The sequence below is a fragment of the Ctenopharyngodon idella genome, chromosome 5 (genome assembly GCF_019924925.1).
Source record: "Ctenopharyngodon idella isolate HZGC_01 chromosome 5, HZGC01, whole genome shotgun sequence".
In the NCBI taxonomy this organism is placed as follows: Eukaryota; Metazoa; Chordata; class Actinopteri; order Cypriniformes; family Xenocyprididae; genus Ctenopharyngodon; species Ctenopharyngodon idella.
Window position 1 is genome coordinate 1,136,212 of NC_067224.1, and position 27,985 is coordinate 1,164,196.

A 27,985-nucleotide genomic window follows, 5' to 3' on the forward strand; every position below is an offset into this window, starting at 1 on the left:
ACACTGACATATTTAACCTTTATTGAAATTTTATTAAAAATGTGTTAAAGATTATGTAAGCATATTGCATAGTTGTGCTTGGAGTCGATTGTTTTATTTGCGATAACGCAATGAAACATGACAAATTGTGCCGACATCATTTTGGCCAGGCTATCATACAAAGAAATTATGAATACATGCAAAAACAAGAGAGAACCAATGAAATATTAATAACCGATTATGTTGAATAAAGTATGTTTTTTTCCTGTGAGATTTTTGCATTTTTTTTTACATAGTAAAATGAGACCTGTATCTGTAGTTTTTGCCAAATAATTTTGTCACATAAATTCCTTAACCAAGTTTAGTGTTTTGTTCTTCCCTCATATTTAAAACATTTAAAAAATTAAAAACAAATAAATCACTTTTGGCCACTATACAATAACATACACTTCTTAGTATGTGCTTATACTTTTGGAAGTTTTTAATTATTGCTATTTTAATTATTATGAACACAAATCAAGCATGACAAACCAAATTAATATAAGCAAATTAATTGTATTAATATACTACATATTAAACCTAAAAACTGGCATGCAAGTATGTATAATTACTGTATGAAGTTATAATGATTGTTTTTATTTTTTTCTAAAGTAAGGTAAACATGTAGATGTGGATGTATGGTACAAAACACATGTACATACAGTAGATGCTCACTTCATTTTGCTCACTGCTGAACGATATACTGGTATATTAGAGAACGAGTGAGTGATTTTGGACACAGTATTATAATCCTGAAGATCTTGATTAGCTAGATTAAGTCTGTTTAATTAGAAGCTAAATAGGAACGTAGCCATGACAATCCTGTCTTCCACTGGAGCTCATCATCCAGTCTTCAACATATTCAAACTTGGTGTGTTACAGACAGTCGGTCACATCACACACATGCATCAGTGATGGTGCAACAAGGCACCATATCATGGCAAAATTCGATATATCTGAATGTGCAACTTTTTTTTGGTTTGTTTCTGTTCATGTGGTCATAAATGAAATGTTATATCGACCATACAACTGAGGGCACAATCTCTATTTTTTTGCAACTTTAGCCGTACTTTACCAACGGTGTGTCCATCATTTGAAGATGATTGCAGACACGGAGATTGAGATGCTGCGTTTATACTGATATCTCCGGGATATCTCCACTTTGGCTTTCATGTGAAGTATGAAAACAACACATAGAAAGCTGATATGACACACACGATCTGTAAAACTATAAAATTGCCCCAGCAACTCCCTAGTCTTCTCTTTTTCCATGCGGGAAATATTGTCACTTCTCAAGTAATTTTATGCACGCCAGTGTTTCCTACATCGCAATGTCCGATTCAGCGTGTTCACATTTATCTTTGCATGATGAAATTCTGTGGTCTGGAAACAAGCATCTCAATAGGAATCAATGCAAATGGGAATTTTGCAAGATGGACTTGTGGTGGTGAAAAATTTACAGGCATGCCTACATTTATCATAGGATATATTGCTTTTCCTGCACCTGTTTAGCCTGAATATAGTCAAATATTTTTATTTGTTTATGATCTTTTCATATAGAGAAAGATATCTGAGAATCCCTTATTGGGAATTTCACAAAATGGACTTCCAGTGACAAAAAAATTAGGCCTATATTTATTATATGACATATTGCTTTCATCACCATTGTATCACGTTTTAGTCTAAACATGATGAGGATAGGCAACAGGGCTCAAAATTGAAGTGTAGTATATTAAACAAAGAAAACACAGGTAATCCAAAATTAGTAACTTGAATGAAACAGCATGGTTAGCACAAACAACACCAGATAAACAACTGAAGGAAATGAGGAACTTAAATACACAATGATAATGAACCAAACTACAAGCAGGTGTGCTAATTAATCAATAACCATAGAAACAAACAATAGCGAGAAAATGAAACAAAGGAAACAGGAAAATAATGACAAGCATAATAAAAGTCCTTGAAACTGAAACCAAAACACATCATTTTTTTTTTTATTTCTGTCATACAGAGTCTTGAACATAATATTGTATATCAAACCTAATCATGTGATAATCATAACTACTCAACATCTTATTCGAATGGTTGTGAACACGAATACGATTTTAAATGGCAAAAAAAAAGAATCATCAAGTAGGTTGAAGTGGATCCCATTTGATGCATCTTCACACAGTTGAGGCTGCTCTGTGCCTGATCAAAACTCTGTGTAAAGACATAATGCTGCATAAAAGCCAGACTAAATTATGCCTGACTAAATTAACCCACCTCAGCCCCTAGTATAAAAGTGCACAGCTGAAATTTCTGTGTAAATGCATTTGTGCCACCTCTGAACAGCTTTAAGCTGCCCATGTGACACCAATTGGCCAGTTCAGAAGAGTTTCTGTTCTGTTCAGTGCTGATTTGGCATTGGTTTTAAAAACACACCAATAACTGTAGAAACTATACTAGTAGTTTCAGTAAAAGCCTACTATTAACCATATAGTAAATGTGTGTAAGGGAGGATAATGGCCATCAATATTGCTAGTTATCGTTTAGCTGGAGGGTTTACGAGGGAAATATTGTGGATTGTACTTCAGAGGCACCTGTTAAACAGAAACAGAACCAGTGTGGTTTATTTTAGATGCTTCTTTTAGAGCAAAATTATTCATCCTGCCTCTAGGCTATTTTAGAGATTGTTCTGTTTTTCGGTGAAAGAGGCTTGTGAACTATTTCAATATTAAACATAACTCTGTAAAGTCTAAATGATTGATCACACTTTATATTAGGTGACCTTATCTGCTATGTACTAACATTAAATACTTACAAGGCTATGGATTGATATGTTCCTTCCGGAAAATTCCCACATTTACTGCTAATGAATTTGAGGTTTGGTTAGGTTAAGGCAAAAGGGTAGGATTAGGGATTAGAGTTGTGGGCTAATGGTTGGGTTATGGTTGGTTAGGGATAAAGTTAACAATGTAAATTGGTCATTAAATGCAAGTACTTTAAATGTAATTGCAATGCACCAACGTGTATGTACATAATGCGTAAATTGTATCAATTGGTTAAGGCCATCTAATATATAACGTGTAACCAAATAATTTATAGAATTTAAATTACAAATAATACTTTATGTACTTGTTTGCAACAAGAACACTGCTGATTTTAAGTGTGAAGGACCAGTAGTGGCTTTTATATAGTGTGAGCTGTCTGCATTCATCATTACTGTCAAGATCATATTCCTGTCTGGGTCAGTATTAATAGGATGACATTTCCTCCTTAACAGGTGGATCTTAAGAACCAGGATATCAGATTCTGTCAGTGAAGCAATGAAGAGAAAATAGATAAGCAAATAAATAAAAATTCAAGAGAAGCTGAAAAGAGGTAGATCTAGGAAAGCAGTTTATCATGGCAATGTGTTGATTAAATTAGATGAATTAAATTAGCATACCATCGCATGGATGAGATGTCTGGAAGAATAAATGAGTGTGATATTAAATTGCATAAGCAGTACATTAGATTAATGCTTGATACATTCATTTACTCAGTCATTTGTTGTTATTTCTGAAAGCACATTGGCTTTGATGCGCTCTGATTCCCATGGGCAATCCATCATTTATGTTCCCGTACAATAAACCCGCAATCTAATGTCCACTATCACAGACAAACCTGATCTTTATTTAAACATTTGCCATTAAATGTGTAGTTAACCCCAAAATAAAAATTCTGTCATCATTTACTCACCCACAGCATGTTGTTATTGTTTTAGCAACAACATCAATTAGTATTTGTGTGAAAAACAGGCCAAAATGGAAGATATTATTCAGTGAAACACTCCTCAACAGTAAAACAATCTCATTCTTAATCACACCCTTGTGGAAAAAGTACACTTTAGCATATTAATATATATATATATATATATATATATATATATATATATTAATATGCTTTGATTATATTTTTATATATAATGTATATATATATATATATATATATATATATATATATATAATTTTTTTTTTATAAAAGTACTTATTACAGAATTAAACTGATTATGGTTTCACTTTTTTAACTTTAGTTAGTGTGTAATGTTGCTGTTTGAGCATAAACATCTGTTACAATGCTCAAAGTTCAATGCAAAGGGAGAATTCGCTGTTTAAGGACTACAACAAACGGCTGGTAGGGACTACAACAAACTTCTTCCTGGGTTAGTGAAATCACAAACCTAAAATTTGAATAAAAAGTTGAATCAACTCCACAGCAACTACATAAATTTATCCACTAACCATTCAGAAACGTCCAGTTTCATTCTAAAAGTTGTAACTTCTTCCTGAGTCTCTCCATCAGTGTCGACTCCGGTTTGAACAATGTAAGGCTGAACACCGTTACTGACAATCCTCATTTTGGCTGCGTGAGATTCTCCAGCTTTGTTGTTGTTCAGTGACCGAAGTGTGAGCTGTTAAAGCTCCGCCCTCTTCTGGAAAGGGGGCCGGGAGCAGCAGCTCATTTGCATTTAAAGGGACACACACCAAAACGGCGTGTTTTTGCTCACACCCAAATTGGGGCAAATTTGACAAGCTATAATAAATGATCTATGGGGTATTTTGAGATGAAACTTCACAGACACATTCTAGGTACACAAGAGAAGTATATTACATCTTGTAAAATTTGTAATAATGAAGTTGCAATTTTGTGCATTTAAAATATAAAAAGTTTGACTGTAATATCGAATAACACACTACAGTTACAATTATAATCAAGTACTTTACATTTGCTTTAGTATGTTAGTCGAATTTTTAAAAGTGTGTTGAGAAAGATAGTCATGAAATTGTTCTCTAAGTACACTCAAGTGGCCTTTTAATTAATTAGAATTATGTTATCTAACAGTATACTGCACTTTCAAGGGAGATTCTCATTTCTGTGTTGTGTTAAGAAGGTGAATAAATAATGACAGCATTCTTATTTTTTGTCTAAAATACTCATTGAAGAGCTGTTTTGCTGTCAATAGCTATGTTTCCATCCAAAGTTGCAAATTTAGCTTATGTACAAAATTGAAATATTGCATAAAACAATGGCAAACAATGCAATGCACAAAATATCAGTAATAAAAATAGAAGTTGCTCCAATCATGAAATCCACTGTGGCTCTTTTTTCCTTCATCATATATGAGTTGGTCTCAGAGCGTCAGATGAAATGCAATAACGCTGTCATGTTCTCTTGCGTTCGGATACTGGTGTTTGGGAACACAATAGTGAGACGCTTCTGGAGGGAATTAAACCAAATCATTCTGATGACAGACTTTGGCTCAGACGTTTCAGATGTGATTGGTCCGCTGGTTAGTCCAGTTATCCAATCACATCCTCTGTTGAGGCAAAGTCATATAACATGTATACTATGATTCCATCATAGTTAATGTGCATGTCTTCTTATCGGATTAAAAAATGTATCCTCCCTAATTGAGCACATTTGTTTATTGTGAATTCTTAGAATTTATGCACATCTTGGTGTTTCCATCCAGCATTTTTTTAATGTGATATCCCAAAATGAGCATAAAAATAGGTGTCTGGAAACATAGCTAATGTGTATGTTTATTGACACCATGTCTGTGATCAGCCGCACTGCTGTGTAAGTGCTCGAGCTATGAAATGTGAGCTTCTGTACTAATTTAACAGGTTCGTTCAACTTTAAAAGAGACTGAGAGCTGGCTCGGATCTAATCCATCCTCACACCTTGCACCAACCTCTCTTCAGAGCACCGCTAGTATCATTTAATTAACTGTCTGCCCTTCTGGCTGGATGTTTCGTTTAATGAAGCAATTTTTCTCAGCGCGCCTCAACGTTCCAAACAATTCAAAGTGGACGCCTAATGTCATACAGCATTCTGTTCGCTTGTTTATTTCGTTTCGTTTTTCTCAAAGCAAAATAGATTTCTTAAGGTAATAAAACTTGCTCTGGCATTACTCAGGTTTTAATTGGTTTTTGCTTAATTCCTCAAGACCAATTTATAATTCATTATCTTCCAATTTACTCAACATATGGGGGTGCATTCTGGGTTAATTGCTATTTAATAGAGAATATCTGCAAAAAAATATAGCGTGCTTATGCATCAAAGAAATTGGCAATATGTGCATTGATCCGGCCATTATTAATATGTGATGTCTGAATGTATTCAACTGCTTCTGAAGGGAAATGCGGCGATAAAAAAAAAAAAAAAAAAAGGACTGTTTGAAAAGTTGAGGATCTTTTGTGCTGGTATTTGATGTTCTCCATTGCTTTGTTGAAAAGGGCATCAGTCATATATCTGGGCTTATCGTTTTCAAAGTTCTCTCATGAAGAGCAAATCTTTACGCTGGCCCTGTTGGAATTACTTTCTATTGCTCCCTCCAGGGAAACTTTAGGCTATATATCTATGGCCTTAAAAGAAACATCAAGTTAAAATGTCACAAACCATCCAAGTTCAAATCACAGCGTTCAATCCAGATGGTATATTATATTAAGGGTAAGTTATTTTTGCAATTCACAAAGTTGAAAAGTGCATGTGCACACAACTTTAACTTGATCTAACTGTTATACAAATGTATCAAGTAGACAACATTAAAAGATTAGTTCACTTCAGAATTCAAATTTCCTGATAATAATAAACATAAACATCTTGGATGACATGAGGATGAGTAAATTGTCAGCAAATTTGAATTCTGAAGTGAACTAATCCTTTAATACTGTTATTTTATTACTGTGAATCTGCTTTGACACTTACTGTATTGTACTCTTTAAAAAATGCTGGGTTAAAAACAACCCAAGATGGGTTGAAAATGGACACACTCAGCAATTGGGTTGTTTTAACCCAGGAGTTGGGTTTAATGTTTGTTCAACCTGCTGGGTAGTTTTATTTAACTCAACTATTGTTTAAAAATTACTGTATTGATTGCTTAAAATGAACCCAAAATATGTTGGAAATGAACATGTATTTATATGTTTAATAAATTAACATTTATTAATAAGTTTAATGAAAAATAATTATGCAATAAACATTTATTAAATTGCTTATTAATAAATGTTTACTTTTGATTATTATTGTTGCCTCTAGTAATTGTGTGTCTGATTTTTGATTTCCAACCTATTTTGCGTTCATTTTAATCCAGCCATATAGTCATTTTTAAACAATAGTTGGGTTAAATAAAACTACCCAGCACGTTGGGGAAACATATAACCCAACCACTGGGTTAAAACAACCCAATAATTTTCAACACAACTAGCATTTTTTAGAGTGTATAATGACATTAAGAGACCTAAATAAATGTTGATGATTTCAAGAGTTAATGCCAGCATACAGTGGCATATTCTCAAAGAAAACTGCTCAACAAATATAAATGAATTAGTTTGGAGCCCTTTCTAAGGACTCCAGACAGATGCCCAGGCGGCCCGTTAGTAAATCTGCTCTTATTCCAAAGGTGTGCGATTCTCCCTTTTAGCTCCTCAAAGACAAATGACAGTAATTTGCTTCGGTCAGAGAAATCCTGACTGACACACGACCCAGCTGAGACATCAACACACGGATGCCATAATTTATGCCTGATTTATGTCTGTGTTCTCAAGGGTTCAGACCCTGGTCAGTCCGTAATGTCCTTCCTGTCACAGTATTCTCCGGCATCAACCTACAGGCCGTGACAGGTAATCCGCTGGGAGGACGCTCCGAGAAAAAGCTTCTCTGCTACGTTGGCAAGTTTAGAATATTCCTCCTTCGCATCGCAGGCGGTGTCAAGCCAGTTCACCTCCATCCGCCGTCGGCCTCCAGAGTCGAGGCTTCTTTCAGAGCAGGAGAAGGGAGACCCATAAATTGTACTTAACTATTGGTGACTGGCCATTCCCTTCAATGGCACTGCAGCGACAATCCTTATACATTTACCTGTCCTTGACAGCAAATTAATATTTATCTTGGCCTGCTCGAGTGATGATTTATGTTGTTTTTCTGAGGGTGACCTAAAAATAGCTGAGAAAATGCATGTCGGCCTTGGCTTTTACTCGAGCTGTTTTCTTGCTAATAGCTTCACGGAGCCACACAATGCTCCACTTACAGTAGATGTACGAGCAATCTTCGTTTCAAACGTTCATGAAAAATCGGAAATTGTGCTTTCGGTCAGTTAGACGGAGAGGCGTGTATGCAAACACTTAACAGAACAAGGACTTCTCACTTCAGAGGGAAATCGGGGCTAATGAGACGCTTGTTAGCTGATTTATTTTCTCAGGATGAGGGAGGCAAAGGTCTTACAGGACACCTACATCAAGTGTGAGGAGAAAAACTGAAGTAATGGGCATTTGATCGCAGTATACCGGTCAAAAGTTCAGGGCGGTGAGGTGTTTTTCTCTTCTGCTCACAAAGGCTCCATTTATTAGATAAAAAATACAGTTAAAACAGTAATTTTGTGAAATATTTTTTACAATTTTAAAATAACTGTTTTCTATGTTAATCTATTTTAAACGTATTTAGTAACCGATAGCACGTAGGCACCTATTGTATCCATTGGCGTTCTTTGTCTTCCGTTTCTTCTTCTTCCGCTCTGGAAGTCTATGGCAGCCCATAGAACCACTTGTGGGAAAGTTATGAAATTTGTCACACTGATAGAGGTCACTCCAAACATTAACCACACCAATTTTGGAGTCTCTAACTCAATCCCTCTAGCGCCACCAACTGTCCAAACTTTCTCTCATGTTTACGCTAATAACTTCTGAACCGTAAGGGCTAGAAACAAAATTATTTTTTACATTTTTATTTTGAATTTTCAGAAGAAAAAAAGACTACTTTATTGAACTCCTCCTAGTCCGTTGCTCTGATTTTCACGAAAATTGAACCAGATGCCGACAAAAAGTTGTGGAACTGATTTGTCAAACCACTTTTGAAAAACGTGCGAACGAATTTTATGTAGCGCTTGCGAAAATAGACGTAAGGCTGTATCTCATCAACGCTTTATCGTATTCAGACCAAACTTGGTCCATGTCATCACAAGTATGACCTGAGGCTACATGCTGCGTTTTTGGTGCAGCGCCACCTACTGGTACGTAGATATGAAAAATGGCTATTTTTGCTCATAATTTCTGAATGGTGTATCCAAAAATCATAAAAGTGATCTCGTTAGATTTGGAATGTCAAGCCAAGTGGAATGATCTCCAATATTCCCATATCAGCCATTTTGGGCATCAGCCATTTTGAATTTTGTAGTAAAATCCTGTAATTTTTATGAACGCATGAACGTATCATTACGAAACTCGGCATGGGTCATCAGCACGATGCCCTGAAGGAATCTGAGAAGTTTCAGACCAGCGCCACCTAGTGGTGAAAAAAATTACATGCTTATAACTTTGAATGTGATTGACTTATTTCCTGAATCCTTGCCGAGTTCAATGATACCAAACCTGCTAGGTTAGGGCAATGTTGTGATTTAGCATTTAAACAACATTCGCAAATATCTTAGAAACCGTTTCTGATTGAGATGAAACCACCATATGAAAAGTCAAAATTTTGATAGTAGGTGGTAAAAAAAAAAAAAAAAAAAAAAAAAAAAAAATGCTATCAAGGTCAGGTGCGGGTAATTTTTTTCATGTGTGCATACATATACTGTAAATGTCTATAACTCCTAAACAAAATGAGATATTTTCACCAAATTTGGCACACTTATGTATTGGGGCACTCTGAGGACACACACAAAAAAGCGATGGGACTGCGCCACTTGGTGCCACTGTAATTGAACATGAAATTGGCTCTAATTACAGTACTGTTGGTCTGATTGACTTCAAAATTGACATGTAGTGTCTTTGTCTCAGTTGCTGTCATAGTCCATTATGCCATTGTTGGTCTGCGGCTAGCTTCTGTTGTGCTTGACCCCTTAATTGCTGCTTGCAGCTATATTTCATCCCTGTGATCAAAGCTAAATTTCAGCAGCATTTCTCCAGTGTCACATGGTACTTCAGAAATCACTCATGCTGATTTGCTGCTCATGAAACGTTGCTTATTATATACTGAGGAAATACTTTTCATGTTCTAACAATCCTGAAGACCTTCATTAAATGGTTCAGGTGGGTTTAATTATTAATTATGGGTTTCATATTCATATTGTACAAGTACAGCAGGAATGACCCAGCTACTAAAAATTTTTTCTGTGTTTCATAATATAGATGTACTTGCTTGTGGTTAAATGGCTTTGCACGTCAACGGCTAAAATCTTTTCAGAGCATTATAAAGGAACGTCTATGAATGTGGCAAGAAGTTGAAGGTCTCAGGAGTATTTTAATTTGAAGGACAGCTTTTGATGTACTGTGTTGATGGGAATGGCCTAAACATTTCCAATTTACTCTATTAATCTTCATGCTTTCACAATTTTTCAATTACAGTAATTTAAATGAGAACCACCAAACATCACACTGTCACCTTGAGTCACTGTGAGACGCTGATCGCATGTCTCTGTGTAGTTTTGACACGTGCGTTTTAGACATAACAGTGTGTTTCCTTGACACTTGTATGGGAATTAAACTTCTGAGAAAATGCTTTCAACAGAAGAAATACTTGTAATCATAATATGGTGAATTTCAATCACACGTGCAATTTTCAGGAATAACCAAAAAGCTTTTAAAAACTGTGCTTGTTCATGCTGTAAATTAGTGTTTTCATTCTGAGATGTTTTGCAATATCAGGCATGTTTAAATGTCTAATATGCAAAAAGAAGAGAAAAGACATTGTATTGTATGTGTGCCGAGTTTTGTTATCCTCAAAAGGGTTTTACAGTTCTCATGTCCTTTCATACTTCTTGTCTCCACACTAACATCTCCTAACCCAGCATTACTCTTCTAAAACACTACATTTCAAGTTAAAATGAGAGGCATGTGCATTAACAAGACACTAAAGACCACAGCTTCTAGTGTATGTCGCTTGTGCACTTCACGCTCTGAGATCATTGAAAACAAATCAACCGAGATGGTGGATGAAGCATGGAAAATATACTTTTATTTCACATTCAGTACACAAGAGTATGAATAAAAATAGTTCAGTATAATTAAAAATGAGCTGGTTTAGCCTACTTTTTGGTGTATTTCTTTAAAGCCTAACAAAAGAAAACAATGATTTCAAATGTACTGTAAATGTATTATTATTACAAAGTACACTGTGTTAAGAAACATTGTCATGTCATGTACTCTCTTTAAGTACACTTAAGTGGCCTTTTGTTTCTGTAATGATGGGTCGAATGCGTGAGGATCCATTTGCAGCTTTATTACGATAAACACCAAAGCAGACAGGGGCAAAGGCAGAGACACAAACAGGGACAGGCAATGGTCGAGGCAGGCGGCAGACAAGCAGAGTAAAGTCACAGGCAATGGTCAGGGCAGGCGGCAAACAAACACAGTCCAAATAACAGGCAAGGATCAGGGCAGGCGGCAAACAAACACAGTCCAATAAACAGTCCAATGGCAACAGAAATACAATCCACAAGAAAACGCTCAGAAGTGATCACCGGGGCAAATCAAGACTTCGCAAAGGGTGTGTGTGTGTGTGTGTGTGTGTGTGTGTGTCTTAAATAGTCCAGGTAATGATCTGCAGGTGTGTGTGGCAATTGGTGATTGGTGCATGTGATTGGAAGGGAGGATTATGGGAAGTGGAGTCCAGGAACTGACAGGAACAGACAGTGATCGTGACATAACGCCCCCCTTCCGGAAGGCGCGTCCTCGCGGCGTAAATGGCACAGATAGGGAGGGGGGGTGGGTACATTGGAGACCTGTTGGCAGACGGGAACGGGGTCTCCAATGCAGGTCCAGGAACTCGGGCAGCCACGGGGGGTCAGGTGCCACGGGCAGCCACGGGGGGTCAGGTGCCACGGGCAGCCACGGCGGGTCAGGTGCCACGGGCAGCCACGGCGGGTCAGGTGCCACGGGCAGCCACGGCGGGTCAGGTGCCACGGGCAGCCGCGGCGGGTCAGGTGCCACGGGCAGCCGCGGCGGGTCAGGTGCCACGGGCAGCCGCGGCGGGTCAGGTGCCACGGGCAGCCGCGGCGGGTCAGGTGGCTTGGGCAACCACGGCGGGTCAGGTGGCTTGGGCACCCACGGCGGGTCAGGTGGCTTGGGCAACCACGGCGGGTCAGGTGGCTTGGGCACCCACGGCAGGTCAGGTGGCTTGGGCAACCACGGCAGGTCAGGTGGCTTAGGCGGCCACGGTAGGTCAGGTGGCTTGGGCGCCCACGGCAGGTCAGGGTCCGTAGCCGGCCACAGCAGTTCACAGGCGGTTGAAGACCGTGGGCGTGTAAGGTCCCCACCCGCAAGCTCAAGCAATTCGGAGGCCGCTGATGATCGCGGCCGTGCAGGGTCCCCACCCACAAGCTCCCCACCCTCAGGTATATGGCCCCCCCCCAAAAAGTTCTTGGGGAATTCAACGGAGGCCGTGGCGGTTTCGTGGGTAAGGAGCTCAGGTGGCGCCGGCAGGGCGAGGAGCTCGGGTGGCGCCGGCAGGGCGAGGAGCTCGGGTGGCGCCGGCAGGGCGAGGAGCTCGGGTGGCGCCGGCAGGGCGAGGAGCTCGGGTGGCGCCGGCAGGGCGAGGAGCTCGGGTGGCGCCGGCAGGGCGAGGAGCTCGGGTGGCGCCGGCAGGGCGAGGAGCTCGGGTGGCGCCGGCAGGGCGAGGAGCTCGGGTGGCGCCGGCAGGGCGAGGAGCTCGGCGACGGCCTCCGTGGCCGTATCAGGAAGAGCGGACTGCTCTGGGACGGCAGCGGACCGCTCTGGGACGGCCTCCGGGCTTACAACGGGCTCTGGGACGGCCTCCGGGCCTACAGCGGGCTCTGGGACGGCCTCCGGGCCTACAGCGGGCTCTGGGAAGGCCTCCGGGCCTTGAGGGATGGAGGAAGCCTTCTTCCTCCTCCTCCTCCGTTTACATGGTTGAGGCGGTGGCTCTATGCCTACCTCCTCTGAGGGCGCTGCAGCGGGCTCACGGGTTGGAGCGGACTCGCGGACTGGAGCTGGTTCTGGAGTGGACTCACTGGCTGGAACGACCCCTATGTTCCCAGACACTGGCGGGGCGGCCATCTTGCCCGTGGGCACTGGCAAAGCGGCCATCTTGTCCATAGCATCCAGAGAATTTGAGTGCGTGGCAACCGGCGAGCTTGAGTGCGTGGCAACCGGCGAGCTTGAGTGCGTGGCAACCGGCGAGCTTGAGTGCGTGGCAACCGGCGAGCTTGAGTGCGTGGCAACCGGCGAGCTTGAGTGCGTGGCAACCGGCGAGCGTGAGTGCGTGGCAACCGGCGAGCGTGAGTGCGTCGCAACCGGCGAGCTTGAGTGCGTCGCAACCGGCGAGCTTGAGTGCGTCGCAACCGGCGAGCTTGAGGGCGTAGCGGCCAGCGGGCTTGAGTGCGAAGCGGCCGGCGGAGGCTTAGGAATGCCAGCCGCTCGTGCTGAAGTCAGCGGTGGATCAGCCACACTGGAACGCAACCCACTCCGCTCCCAAACAGATCCAGAGACGTGATGTAATGATGTTGTGGCCGCCATTTTGTGAATGCTCTCTTTAGAGGCAGCCATTACATGGGGGAACGAGGTGTCGCGTTCCTCCGCGACACCCACAGTAAACAGTGAACCAACAGTAAGCAGAGCAAAGTCCAGAAATTCCACGAACGACCCTCGGGGACCATTAATAAGTAAGTAGTCCTTCAATGGTTCGTTTAATCCATAGCCAAAGAAGTCAATGAGGGCACAGTCAGGCAGGTCAGATAAATAGGCAATGTCTAGAAACTTCTGAATGTGGTCCTCGAGTGTAGAATTACCTTGCCGAAGGCGGACGAGACGTATTGCTGGGTCCATGCTGGGGCTGGAAGCGCTCGTAGAAGCTGCTGGATCGTTTGATGGCGAAGTCTTCTGTAATGATGGGTCGAATGCGTGAGGATCCATTTGCAGCTTTATTACGATAAACACCAAAGCAGACAGGGGCAAAGGCAGAGACACAAACAGGGACAGGCAATGGTCGAGGCAGGCGGCAGACAAGCAGAGTAAAGTCACAGGCAATGGTCAGGGCAGGCGGCAAACAAACACAGTCCAAATAACAGGCAAGGATCAGGGCAGGCGGCAAACAAACACAGTCCAATAAACAGTCCAATGGCAACAGAAATACAATCCACAAGAAAACGCTCAGAAGTGATCACCGGGGCAAATCAAGACTTCGCAAAGGGTGTGTGTGTGTGTGTGTCTTAAATAGTCCAGGTAATGATCTGCAGGTGTGTGTGGCAATTGGTGATTGGTGCATGTGATTGGAAGGGAGGATTATGGGAAGTGGAGTCCAGGAACTGACAGGAACAGACAGTGATCGTGACAGTTTCATCATATCATGTTATCTGCATATTTTATTTTATTTATTTTTTTTAAGATTTGAAGTACACTACAGTTAAGCAAACTTCTTTTTCAGCTGTACACAGTCAGGAAACTGACTAAATGTTGAATATTATATTTTAAAATAACAAAATTACTATCTTTTTCCTTTGTGAATAATCAGTTAAGTGATAATTATTAAAGAAGACCTATTATGCCTTTTTACAAAGTCTTGATGTTGTTTTTCGGCTCTTTTAGAACAGGTTTTCCTGCTTGAATGTTGATTATTTTCCTCATATTCTCCATTGTTGCAGCTCCTCTCTTCTCAGTCTGTCAGTAACGCTCTGTTTAGTTCCTGTCTCTATGAAGCCCCTCCTTCTGAAAAGCACAATGTTCTCTGATTGGTCGGCTGGAGCAGTGTGTTGTGATTGGTGTTTGGGAAATGTCCCGCCCCTTACGATAACCGCCAGTTTCAACACACTACTAACCAACTCAACTAGGCCCCGCCCCTTTATTCTGTGTATTAATTATTTAAATGAGGAATATTGTGAAGAAAACTCAAGACTACAATGGAGGTGTTTCAGAGAGTTCAGAAACAGAGAATAACTGCCTTTGGACTGACCTTTTTTATGCTCAAACGTCAACATTACACACTAAAGAAAGTTCAATAAAAAAAAAAGCTTAATAGGTCTTCTTTAAAGCCAGCAGGCTTGATCCTGACCGGAACATATTTTTAAAATTCTGCTATTCTTTTTAATAGAAAGGAACAATTCCATTATCACATAACAAAACACAATCCCATAATTCCACTTTCCGTCTGAACACAAGTCTTATTTAAAATGAAATGACGGTGGCGTGGATTATATAGACACCATAAGAGACGCTCTGGCTGCCCGAGGCCTATATCTGTGTGGCTGCTCTCAAGTTTGAATTTACAGCTGGTGGCGTTTGGAAACTAATGAAATTGTCTGTCTGCTCTGGAGAGGGATGCAGCGTCTGTGCCCAGCTGGAACGAAATTACCCAGCGAAGGGCAAATGCCATTTAATTTGCAAACGAGAAGATAAGTGTATTTATCAAGACCCTCTTTTTTTGTGTCAATGCGAGAACATTTGTGCCACAGTGAAAAACACAGATGGAGGTTTTGAAATGGCCAGTGAACAGAAGGCTTGCTGTTGACATTTAAGCCCATCTTGAAACCTTGACAAACGTCTGTGCGTACAGTAACTTTGTTTGAAGAACAAGCTGACTTTTCCTGAAAATGTTCACCTCCACCATATAACTTTCAAACAAGCATGTCAAGATGTGTTGCATCAGGTTGGACGTCAGTTAAACTAAATGGTTTTGGCTCTCGAAACAATACGGCAAGAGTTTATGTGTGAGTTAAAGGGGTCATGAACTGTGCTGTTTTATTGTTTTATAATGTCACTAACAATGTTAGTATGCTTTTTACATCAAAAATTGTCATAATTTAGAAATAAAAGGGATTTTTCCTACCCTGATTTTAGCTCTCTGATTTGAACACTCTGTTTTAAGGGGCATGTCTCTGTGAGACTTCAGTGTAAACGCCCACTGCTGTGATTGGCTGACATCTTTACATATGAAATGGACAAGTATTACTCTCTCAAACTTTTAGCACGTGTTTATTATTAGAGTTCTCAAGGTTAACTAATTGTGAAAAGTGTTGCATTACATTTAGATCTGTGACATTATATTTAGATCGTGGCATGAAAGGTTGCAGTCATGAACATTGTAGTCGATCACAGACATGTTGTTGAGCTCATGAAAGCAGTGATCTTGTCATTGCAACTCAATTTCTGCACACTGACGAATGCTTTCATCATAACTAACAGTGCAAACACAATGTAACTAAGAGATTCGTTGAATAAAACGGGAGTTTTGGTGCAAATCCAGAACTCAGTCACTGATAAACTCGCGCTGTTTGATTGACAGCTCCAGCGATTGTAAAGGGAGCGTTCTTTGATCACTTTCTATATATAATTTAATCACCATTTAAATTGTGATTGATAAACACTAAACAATGTGAAGTTGACTGTTTAGTCACTGGTTTGATTTACTGACACATAGACAAAGATCATCTGTACTTGAATCATTGTGATCATCTTTTCTTCTCCATTGTGACATATATATACAAGTGAAATGCTTCTGGAACAAGAACAAATGTAGGGCGGGGCTTGATTTTGTCCGTGGGGAATTGATTGAATGGTTGTGGTTTGCTATTGGTGGATCTCAACTGAGTGACAGGTTGCCCCGCCCTCGTCATCAGAGAAGAGATGAGCAGCTCTTCTTTTGTGTTCTACAGAAGAAGGGCGTAAGGATTAGAATGACACAAGACTTTGGACTTCGTTTAACGGAATCATGTGAAATTAAATTAAATGAATCAGAAGTCGTCACCAGAACTGGCTCAAATTGTTAGACACCCTTTGAAATCGGCATGTTTTATGCATAATAAAAATGTGGTGGTTCTGTGCATTTAGTGAATCTCAGGATGAGCACTCGAGACACGAATTTGACTGCATTAAAGCATTACATTTCTTTTCTTTCCCCTCTCCTTTCTTTCTCTTGGATTAAATACATCAAAGACCTCCTGCTTCTTCACGAGAGCGCTCACTGTCTCTTACTCACATCCATGTGTTGTACATGATAAGAGCTCTTTTAGAGACAGCTACTTTTTTTCCCCACAATACGATTACTGTCACAACTAACTGTTAGACAGAGAGAGAGATACACTTCCTGTTCTGGTGGCCTGGAGAGTTTGTTTTGTTGTTGTTCTTTTTCACACATTACGCCTGTTTCCTCCAAACACAATTACTCTGTTTAATTAGCTCCATATTTCTCTGACTCTGCGCATCTTTTTACTGCTAATGTTGACTTGCAACACTCTGTGAAATCTTTCTCTCAAGCACCACCAAAACGAGCTGCTGTTACAAACGTAACTTATGCTAATGAGAATCCAATTAGTCATTGTGCAGGAGTTCTTCTTTTGGAACCGCTGGTTACACTGTCACATATGCAGGCATTTCAACAATACAAGCCAAATTTCTGAAACATTCAGCACCCGCTGAGATTACAAGTCACACTAAAGAAGCACTATAATATTACCATGGATTATTAAATTGATTATATATGAGTGCCATACACTAATAAAAAAAAATTAAATAAAAGGTCATGTGTGACATAGGGGGAAGTACTGATCCAGTGTTTACAAAGCGAATGTACAAAGTCAAACGGCCTTTACAAATAAAGGTAAAACAACGATGTCAGATGATTTTGAAGTTGGAGGAGAAAATGAGTTTTTTCGCCGCAGTACTTCTGCCTATGTCACGCATGACCTTTCCAACGTGATTATGTAATGCGTGGAGCATCACAGAGCAGTGCAAGACGAGCATTTGTGGTTAAAAAGTATATAATTTTTTTTTAGAAAATGGCCCATGGTTTCTCTAGATAAGACTCTTATTCCTCGTCTGGGATCATGTAGAGCTCTTTGAAGCTGCACTGAAACTGACATTTGGACCTTTAACCCGTTGAACCCCAGTGAAGTCCACTATATGGAGAAAAATGTTCATGTCTTTCTTTTGACTGAAGAAAGAAAGACATGAACATCTTAGATGACATGGGGATGAGTAAATTATCAGGAAATTTAAATTCTGAAGTGAACTAATCCTTTAATAGTGGGAATAATTAATCATAAATAATAAATGGGTAGGGTTAGGTACGGAGCCCCTAAAGCAGGGGTGGGGAACGTTGATCCTGGAGGGCCATTGTCCTGCAGAGTTTAGCTCCAACCCTAATTAAACAGACCTGAAGCTAATCAAGGTCTTGAAAATTGACTTGAAAATTTTGCGAGCGAACTCAAAAGCATTGGCATATAATTTTTGCTCCCATGTCATATTTTTTTTTTTCATTACCATGTCCCTTTAGGGTCTCCATAGTTAGGGGTAGGTGAAGTAGAGGGCTTTAGGGACGTGGACAAGTAATGTCCCAATGAGGTGGCATCCATTTATGATTTTAATAAACATAATCATATACACTGCATATGTTGTTGTTATTATTGTGTACTGTTTTGTAATGTACTAAAATACACTGAGGTGCAAAGAGAATCTGTCACTATTTTCACTAACAAATATTTACACTTAGTAAAAAGAAAATATGCTATTTTCACTTTTTTTCAGTGCAAATACCCACTGCTTTAAAATAAAACAGTAAAAAACAGTGAGGGTTTTGCATAATCGTTTCAGAACATCACTAATTGTGTTGTTTATTTGTTGATTTTGTGATATTTGGTTAACTGTGTGAGCCAGGCTACACAATGGGTTTCGAATTTGAATAAGGACACATTTCTCTTTTTTTTTTTTTTTTGGGTCACTCTGGCCTGTCATCTGTGTGATCTGTACACCACTGCTTTGACAGCGATTAATGTGTTTAGAGTCAAAACGGTTCAGGGTTCAATCATGGTCTTGCTGAAATACATGTATAAGGCCAAAGGAGAGCTTCAAACTCTGGTTTCTGACTCAGCTTGACTTGTTAAAGCTGGTCAGGAGTGCAGCAGCATACAAGATTAATGCAGTGGGTGGTTTTTCCATGCAGACTAATCAATAATTTATATGGCTGTATATTAAGTGCTTTTCAATAGGCAGTGAAGTATGGATTCCTAGATCAGGGACATCTCTGATTTATAAAGTTTTAAATAAGCATAAAACTCCTGAATAAATCATTGCCAACTAAAGTTTGAACAGTGCTTGTTAATTTTGACAGTTGCATGTCAGATCTCCAATTATTATTGTTTGCTCAACTTTCTGAAACAGCTTGAAACAGACTGAAAAATTTTGAGTTTCTAGTTCCATGTTTTATTAAACCGCATGTTTGTGGAAACCGTGATACAGTTTTATTTTTTTATTTTTTTTTCCAGGATTATTTGATGAATTTAAAGTTCAAAAGAACATCATTTATTTGAAATTAAAATCTTTTGTAATATTATAAATGTCTTTACTAATTTCAAGTGTTCTTGTTACAGTTTAATTAGTCATTTAGGTAATATTAATTAACTACATACTGTAGGGTTAGAGTTTGGATTGGTGTTAGTTGCATGTAATTTTGCATAATTTATAGTTATTCTAAAATAGTTACATGTAACGTGTAACAAGGACACTGTAAAATAAAGTGCTAACCAAAATCTTTCTTAGCCACAGTTTCCCCCAAAACATGAAGCAGCACAACATTAATAATAATCATAAATGTTTATTGAGTATCAAATCATCATATTAGAATGATTTCTGAAGGATCATGTGACACTGAAGACTGGAGTAATGATGCTGAAAATTCAGCTTTGATCACAGGAATAAATTACACTTTACTATATATTCACATAGAAAACAGCTGTTTTACACTGTAATAATATTTCACATTTTTATTGTTTTTACTGTATTAATACACACAGCCTTGATGAACAGAAGAGACTTCTTTCAAAAAAAAAAAAAAAAAAACTTAATTCACTGTATTATTAAAGTAAAACTATTACTTCACTTTTATATGAAATTCCAACAAGAATAACTATTTGTTATTACATTTTTCTTAAGAACAGTATTGAGCACCAAAAAATCCAAAAGGTAGCCTATTCTTGTTAAAACGTAGTCTGGTGAGGATCTGAACAAATTTTGGTGAACACTGGATGAAATATTGAGTCATATTCTACAAAGATTCTAAGGAAAGAGGATTATTTAAGATGAACGCAGCAAGTGGACGGGCTTATTAAAATGTCTCTAGCACATAGCATGGCCTCAAGCATCCCATCCATTTAAAATGATAACTGAAATTTCTTATCGCAGCAGCAGAGACCTACAGAATAAACGTTGACTCATTTGTTAAATGCATGATGAAAGATGTAACATTGCAGAGCCCCTATTATGACTTTTCCCTCTGCTTTGGAGATTTCCTTACACTTCTTCCTTTTTAAATCTAGATCCTTGAAGGCAAAAGGCAGTATGTGTAAAACATGATTTACTGTCATTATGAAAGGAATCACAATGTGAAATGGATGAGGCTGCGCTCTTGCTCTGGGTGAGATTGTAAATGGATGACCTGTGAGCTCTTGACAGCACCGGTTTACTCTGTTTATGATGGTGAACTGCTCGAGCCACGAAACCATTAACAAGGTGCTTGTACAGTGTCTGAGAAAGTGAATGCATGATATGAAACACTTTTGATTTTATTCACATGGAGAATGGGTTTACAGCGGGGCATGTATGTGCATCAACACCCTTGTTGATCCTGAAACTGCATTAGATTTGTTGGATCATGGTTATGCTTTTAGTCTGGGCTTAGAGTCTTGAACATTTTTATCAACTCATCAAAATCACGGTCACCGGGTCTTACTTTTCACAAACTGGGCAGTAAACTGTAAACAATCATGGACATTCAGCATCATGACCTTCAGACATCGGACGTCTGATTGGGCCGCTGTGCTTTCAGTCAGTAGAGGAGAACCATCTTTCCCTTTTCAACTTCCTGGCTGAAAGGCTGTTTTTTAAAAGTTTGCCGTGTGATTGCCCCCATCCATCTTCCCTTCTATCCAGACAGATGCCTCAGACTCAGAGAAGAGAAAGATGCAGTTTTAGATGTTTTTTTTGTTGTGGTTTTTTTTTTTTTTTTGGCTATATATATATATATATATATATGTATATATCGATGAGCCACTACATTATGACCACCCTCAGCCTAGAGCAATGAGCGTGCCTGGCAGCTGAACAGTGGCGCAGGTGCAGTTCACAGAGCACCCACAAGTGCACCCATTAATGACAACTTTGTTCCCTGCCAGTGATGGCCATTACCAACAGGATAATGTGCAATGCCACACTGCCAGAATCGTCAAGGAGTGGTTCAAGGAGCATGATGGTGAATTTCTGTTAATGCCTTGGCCGGACATGAAACCAGTCAAACATTTGTGGTGCGACTTGGAAAATCGGGTTTGTGCTACATCACCACCACCCCACAATGTACGGGAACTGGAGGACCTGCTGTTGACATTATGGTATCAGATACCCCAGGAGACCTATCGCCACCTCGTCGAATCAATGCCTTGTGTATATATACACACAGTACAGTAAGTCTTAGGCCACCACCAGCTTTGTTGTTTTGGCAATGTGTTAATGGCCATCCATATTTATTGTTTGGTCTTAATTACGATACAAACAGAAAATACAGGAAATATGTACATAAAATGTAAAAAAAAAAAAAAAAAAATCAGAACAAAATGGCTTCTTTCAGCAAAAATCAGTATTTAATCTGACCTCCTGGACTCAAAGAAGAAAATCTGAGAAACTTCTCATCATATTTTGAAAGTTTTCTTGGTCTTCCAGTCCTTTTTTAATTCCATTTAGGTTAAAGGGAGCCGGTTCCTGCTATTGCTCAAATGTAAGGAGAGGTCTGAATACTAAATACTTGCCACTTTTGCCTATAGAAGTTTTTTTTTTAATTTTTTTAATTTTTTTTTTTATACTGCATACAAATTTCCTGTATTTTCTGGTTATATTTTAATAAAAGGACTGATAAATAATTATATATGGTTATTATACCATTGCTAAAACAACATCTAATGGTGGCCTAAGACTTTTGCACAGTACTAATATACAGTATATATATGTGTGTGTGTGTGTGTGTGTGTATATATTTATATATATGAGTTTGGTTCCAAAACACTATAAATCCATTTTGATTCATTTGAGTAAAATGTTTTCTTTACCAAGAAAGTGGCAAGATGAAAACCTCTATTTTCTGTTTCAAACTTTCACATAGCATCTTTAGGTTATAATAACATCAAAAATTCAAATCCAGATTATAAAAGCTGATTATTTTTCCCCCAAAATGCAATAAATCCATGACACATTTTTTTTTTTTTTTCCAAAATGCAGTTAAAATGCATTTAATCCATTGAATCAATATAAAAGTTATTTTTCATATTGAAACTGTTGAAAATACACAACAAAGTAAGTTGATCCACATATATATCACAGCCTCTGAACTTGGTCAATACTAAACTTATATACAGGCATTTGACTAAAGACACATTCAGTCGTCGCTCCCAAAATGAATGCAACGGGTCATCTTGTTAATGCTATAAATTAATTATGTCTCCGTTTGTCATTACCGATTAAAGATGTTTACTCCGTTTGTCATTACTGATGTTTTTTTTTTTTTTTTTTTTTTTTTCTTTTTTTCTATCAGATGTTTAGAATCAAAACTAGCAATGCCAGATTTGAGGATGAATCATTCTTGGTCAAATGGCTTTTAAAAACTGTTCATGATTCAGTTTTGGTCTCCTGTTTATTTGCGTTCTACTTAATTTTCTGGATCTTCTAAAAGTAAAAGCTACTTGGAGTTTGTACCTCTTGTATCCTTGGGATTTTGCTATTCCTTTGCACTTGTGTCTCAAAATCCTTAACCCTGAGTTAGCTCACTCAGGAAGAATGGGGAATGGGGTCCTAATCCCGCTAAAGACAACATTCAAATCTTAGTCTATAGTCTGGCAGTTCCTGCAAGACTGAACCTAAAATGGACCCACCAGAGAGTCAAGGCCCTTCATAAAATGTGGAGAGAATATTATTCAAACTCACCAATCAAGCTACCGCTATTCAACATCATGAATGGATATAAAGAGATTTTTCAGCGTTTGAACTCTCTAGCTTTACCTCAAAATCCTCTGTCCCAGGAGGACCCTGAGTTACCCACGCCACCTCCGGTATCTTCCATCTTTCCTCAACCTAACCCAATTCCAGTGGTTCCTCTTCTCAAGCCCAGGCTTCCACCTTTTGAAAGAATCGAGACTTTATCACCCAATGCTCTCCCAATTCTTTCTAGCCTTCCAACTTCAACTCAGTAGTTTTCCTTTAGAGAGCAGTCATGTGGCTTACATCATCACCTTGTTCACGGGAAGAGCTTTGGAATGGGCTATGGCTTCCTTGGAACATTGGTCACTATTCACTTCTGACTCTGAGCAATTCCTAGCAGAGATGAGGACAGTCTTCCATCATCCAGGAGGAGGAGTAGAAAATGACCAACGATTACTTTAACTCACTCAAGGAACGCACAGTGTAGCAGAAATGGCTATTGAACTCTGTACCCTGGCAGCGGAGAGTGCCAGGAACCAAATTAGGGATAGGAGGTCTGAGAAACAACAAGACCGAGTCACAGCCCAAAGCTACCTCAGTCCAGTTAAACCTGCTTTCCAAACTCTTTGCACAGATGAACCCATGCAGCTTGGGAAAAATCGCTTATCACAATCTGAACAGGACAAACGTATGCAGGAGTGGCGATGTCTGTACTGTGGTGAACTGGGGCATTTTTGAACTCATTGCCCTGAGCTTTTGGGAAAAGAGTTTTCTCATCCAGAGAGAGGGGGGCTGAGACGAGCGAAATAACTGACCCCCGATCTTCAGCTGGATTTTCGATGGTGATGCATTTCTCCTGGGGCAATGGTTGGCACTGCTGGCAATTTTAATGGACAGTACTCTGGTACTCTGGCCAAGAGCTGGAAGATACCACTCATACCACTCATATCAACTCATAACCAGAATAAGCTCCTTAGACAACAGACCTCTGGTGTCTGGCCAGGTAACACACTGTACCATTCCCATTTCAGTTGAAATAGACTCTCATCAAGAATCACTGTCTTTTCCTACTATTGACACACCCGAGTTCCCAGTCATCCTTGGTTACCCTTGGCTTGTTTCTCACAATCCTCAGATTGACTGGCCAACTAGCCGTTTCACGAGATGGAGATGTGCATGTCCAACGGCTGAAAGTCTTTTTTGGGGCCTAAACAACACCTCTGGATCCAGCATGAGTCAAACACATCAAGAAATAAGGTACTAGCCATTCCTCAAGTCAAACTAACAACTCCTGCTCTGGTTGTTCCTTCTCCTGACCTATCTCAAGTTCCCCAGGAATATGTCGATCTCCAGGATGTGTTTAGTAAGTCCTGGGCCGATACTCTTCCTCCTCACTGACCCTATGATTGCACCATTGAATTGCTGCCAGGAACTTGCCCTTCAAGAGGTAGACTCTTCTCGTTTTCAGCTCCAGTGAGCCAGCAGAGGCTGGCTTCTTTTTTTGTGGGTAAGAAGGATGGAGGTCTTCGCTCATTTATTGACAATCGTGGCCTAAATAACATCACAGTGAAGAATCGATATCAAATGCCACTTATGACCACAGCCTTCGAACTTCTCCAGGGAGCTACCATCTGCACTAAGGTGGACCCCCGTACCACCTGGTGTGAATTTGGGAGGGGGACGAATGGAAGACTCCTTTCAACACCCCTACCAGGCATTACAATTATCAGGTGATGCCCTTCGGGCTAGCAAAGGCCACAGCTGTCTTCCAAGCCCTTATCAACGATGTCCTGAAAGAGATGCTGAAGCAATGTGTGTCTGCATATGTCGATGATATCTTAATATTTTCCCAGAGTTACGAAGACCACAATCAACATGTCCGGCAGGTTCTCTTTCATCAGCTCTTGAACAACCTCTTCATCAAGCTAGAGAAAAGTGAGTTCCACATCACTACAGTCTCTTTCTCGGGTTTCATCCTTTCATATGGCAGTGTACAGATGGATCCCAGCAAGGTTCATGCAGTCCTGGAGTGTCCCCACCCTGATTCATTGAAACAAGTTCAACACTTCCTGGGTTTTGCCAACTTTTAAAAGAAGATTTATTTGAGGCTTCAATTCTATTGCGGAACCTCTCACAGCTCTCACCAGGAGGTCTGCCACACTCTTCTAGTGGACAGAGAAGGCTAACCAGGCATTCGAACGACTCAAACAGCTATTTACTTAAACACCCATATTGAGCTTACCAGATCCTGAGTTACTGTTTATTATCGAGGTGGACACATCAGATGTGGGTGTGGGAGCTGTTCTGTCCCATAGAGCGACTAGGGACAATAAACTCCATCCTTGTGCCTTCTTTTTCACGTCGGCTGACAGCAGCAGAGGACTAGGATATTGGGAATCAATAGTTGCTGGCGGTTAAGCTGGCATTGGAGGAATGGAGGCACTGGCTGGAGGGGGCTAAAGTTCATAAACTTCAAAAAGTTCATAAAGAGATCGGAAAACTAATCCCTATGAATTGAGTGGTTCAGTCCATATTTTCTGAAGACACGCAATCGCTTTTTATGATGAGAAGATTTTATTTAGGCTTTTACTCGCATGTAAACATTGATCAGCGAACACAAGCATAAGCTCAACTGAACCTGAATGTCGCACAAGAGCAAACCTCTTGTTGAAGCTCAAACATGCTGCATAACCAATGAGGTTCATTCTTGTGTGTTATGCAGCATGTTTGAGCTTTCACAAGAGGTTTGTTCTTGTGCGACATTCAGGTTTGGTTTGTCATTCAGTAAAAGCCTAAAAAGCCAGTAAAAGCCTAAAATTCAATCTGTTCATCATAAAAAGTGATCGAGTCGCTTCAGAACATTTGGACTAAACTGCTTGATTCATATGAATTAGTTTTCCAATCTCTGTATGATGTTTTTGAAGCGTCAAAGTGGTAGTTACAAAGGCAGTCAATGGAGGGACAGACATCGATCAGATTTCATCAAAAATATGTTAATTTGTGTTCCGAAGTCTTACGAGTTTGGAACAACATGAGGGTGAGTAATTAATGACATGATTTTCATTTTAGGATGAACTAATCCTTTAATAAACTCGAACTCAAAACGAAAAATAGGAAATCTGTCAGCAGATAGACGAGGAACACAGAGGTAAGTGATATAAACAACAGCAGGTTTATTTGAAAGCAGACGATTGATCAACACAGCAGAGAAAGCAGTCCAGGTAAGTGGTTTTGGTATAGTGAAGTCTTGGTACAGCTTATCTGATACTGATGTTAGCTTTGTTTCCTTTCCAGGTGATCCAGCAAACAACAGGTCCAGAAGCAACAGAGAGCAGGGACTAAGGAGAGCCAGGACGGTACGGGAACAACAGGTGAGTAGCACAGGTAAGACGATCTGGGAACACAACTAGGTAAGGTTGATACCAGACAGTGAGTGACCGGGTGAAGTGCAATATATATGGAGCTGGGGCTGATTGCTGACAGGTGGAGGGAATCAGTAATCAGGTGACTGTGATCTGGTGAACGTGGTGATTGATGACGGTGGTGACTGAGTGCGTGACTGAGTTGACTCCCTGACAAAAACGAAGAAAACGGCTTTTATTTGAAAAGCCTAAATTATTATTTTAATTATTTAATTATCTAAACAATGATCAACACCAATGAGGGACCAATGAGATTTGTTCTAGCATGAAGTATGCGCTTGTTGTATTTTAGATATTGAATTAAGAGTTTGCTAAATTAAGAATAAAAGATTGATATATTATTTTACATATTAAATGAATAAAGGCACTAAATTAAGAGTTTATTATAAAGGTATTAAACTAGGATAGAGCGACACAAACATTTGTTTGATGTAGTGTATGTGATTTGCTCTATGTATGTGTATTTATATGTGAATAAAAGCCTAAATTAAATCTGTTCATCATATAAAGTGATCATTTTGCTTCATAAGCCTTGAATTAAACTGCTTGATTCATATGGATTTGTTTTACAATGCCTTTATGACCTTTCATGATCTTATAAGTTTTGGCTGCATGAACTTTCAGTGGAGGGTCAGAAACCCCTCAGGTTTCATTAAAAATATCTTCATCTGTGTTTTAACCAAAAGTCATACAGGTATGTATGGGTGAATAAAAGCTGACAGAATTTTCATTTTTTGTGTGAACTGTCCCTTTAAAACTTGATGGGAATACAGTTGTGTGTACATAAAAATGTAACAGCACTAATTTAATTTCTTATTAGTGCATATAGTGTCAAACAACAGCGGTAACACATTTGGAAAGGCCGGTGTCCTTTAATGCCCATGCACCCCACTGTGTGCCGTCTGCAGCTCACTTGCCAAGTTCAAGAGCTGAAACATAACTCAAGCCAAAGACACACTCTCATTAATTCTGCTCCACTGATGCAGAGAATATTTCATCAACACAGGTCACTCACAAACCATATTTGGATAAGAGTCATATCAGTTTTTTTTTCAAATGACTGTCTCGTTTGCATGTAGAAAGTGTAATGCATTTGATAAATATTGTATGTATTATTATATACATATTTATGTACCGTATATTGTGGTGTGGTGGGTTTGGCATCAGGCCTCAGAGAGGCGTTTATTGTAAATTAGTGGTTCTCATTGTCCAACACAATATTCAAAGGCCCCCTACTTATATAGCCTACAATGTTTATACTGTAATTAATTGACAAAGTTGCTTGTTTTTAGACTTTTCTTTAATTTACAGAATCAGAGAGTATTGATATATTACATTAATTAATATTTGTGATTGACAAATAACAAAGAACAATATTAAGAAGGCATGAAATTAAATACGATTTCGGTTTACATCTTGATTTTGTGTTGTTTTTTTAGCATTTTAATTTATATTAAAAGTGTGATTATTTTAATATATAAATAAGTTATTAAATTAGATGATAGATAATTAAATATACTAAATTAAGAGATTACTAAATTAAGATGTTAAATTGGGATTAAGAGATTGTGATTATTTTAATATATTTATAATCATGGTAAGACTTTGTGATAATAA

The 27,985-nt window shown here is 39.3% G+C and overlaps 1 protein-coding gene across 1 annotated transcript; it reads left to right on the forward strand.

Annotated features, from left to right (window-relative positions):
- The first annotated feature begins 11,220 nt into the window (after positions 1-11,220).
- LOC127512861 (PE-PGRS family protein PE_PGRS5-like) lies at positions 11,221-26,288 on the forward strand. Its single transcript, XM_051894218.1, has 3 exons — positions 11,221-11,908; positions 12,098-12,789; positions 26,241-26,288. The coding sequence occupies exons 1-3, from the start codon at positions 11,635-11,637 to the stop codon at positions 26,286-26,288; spliced, it is 1,014 nt and encodes a 337-aa protein (XP_051750178.1). The 5' UTR covers positions 11,221-11,634.
- Positions 26,289-27,985: the final 1,697 nt, after the last annotated feature.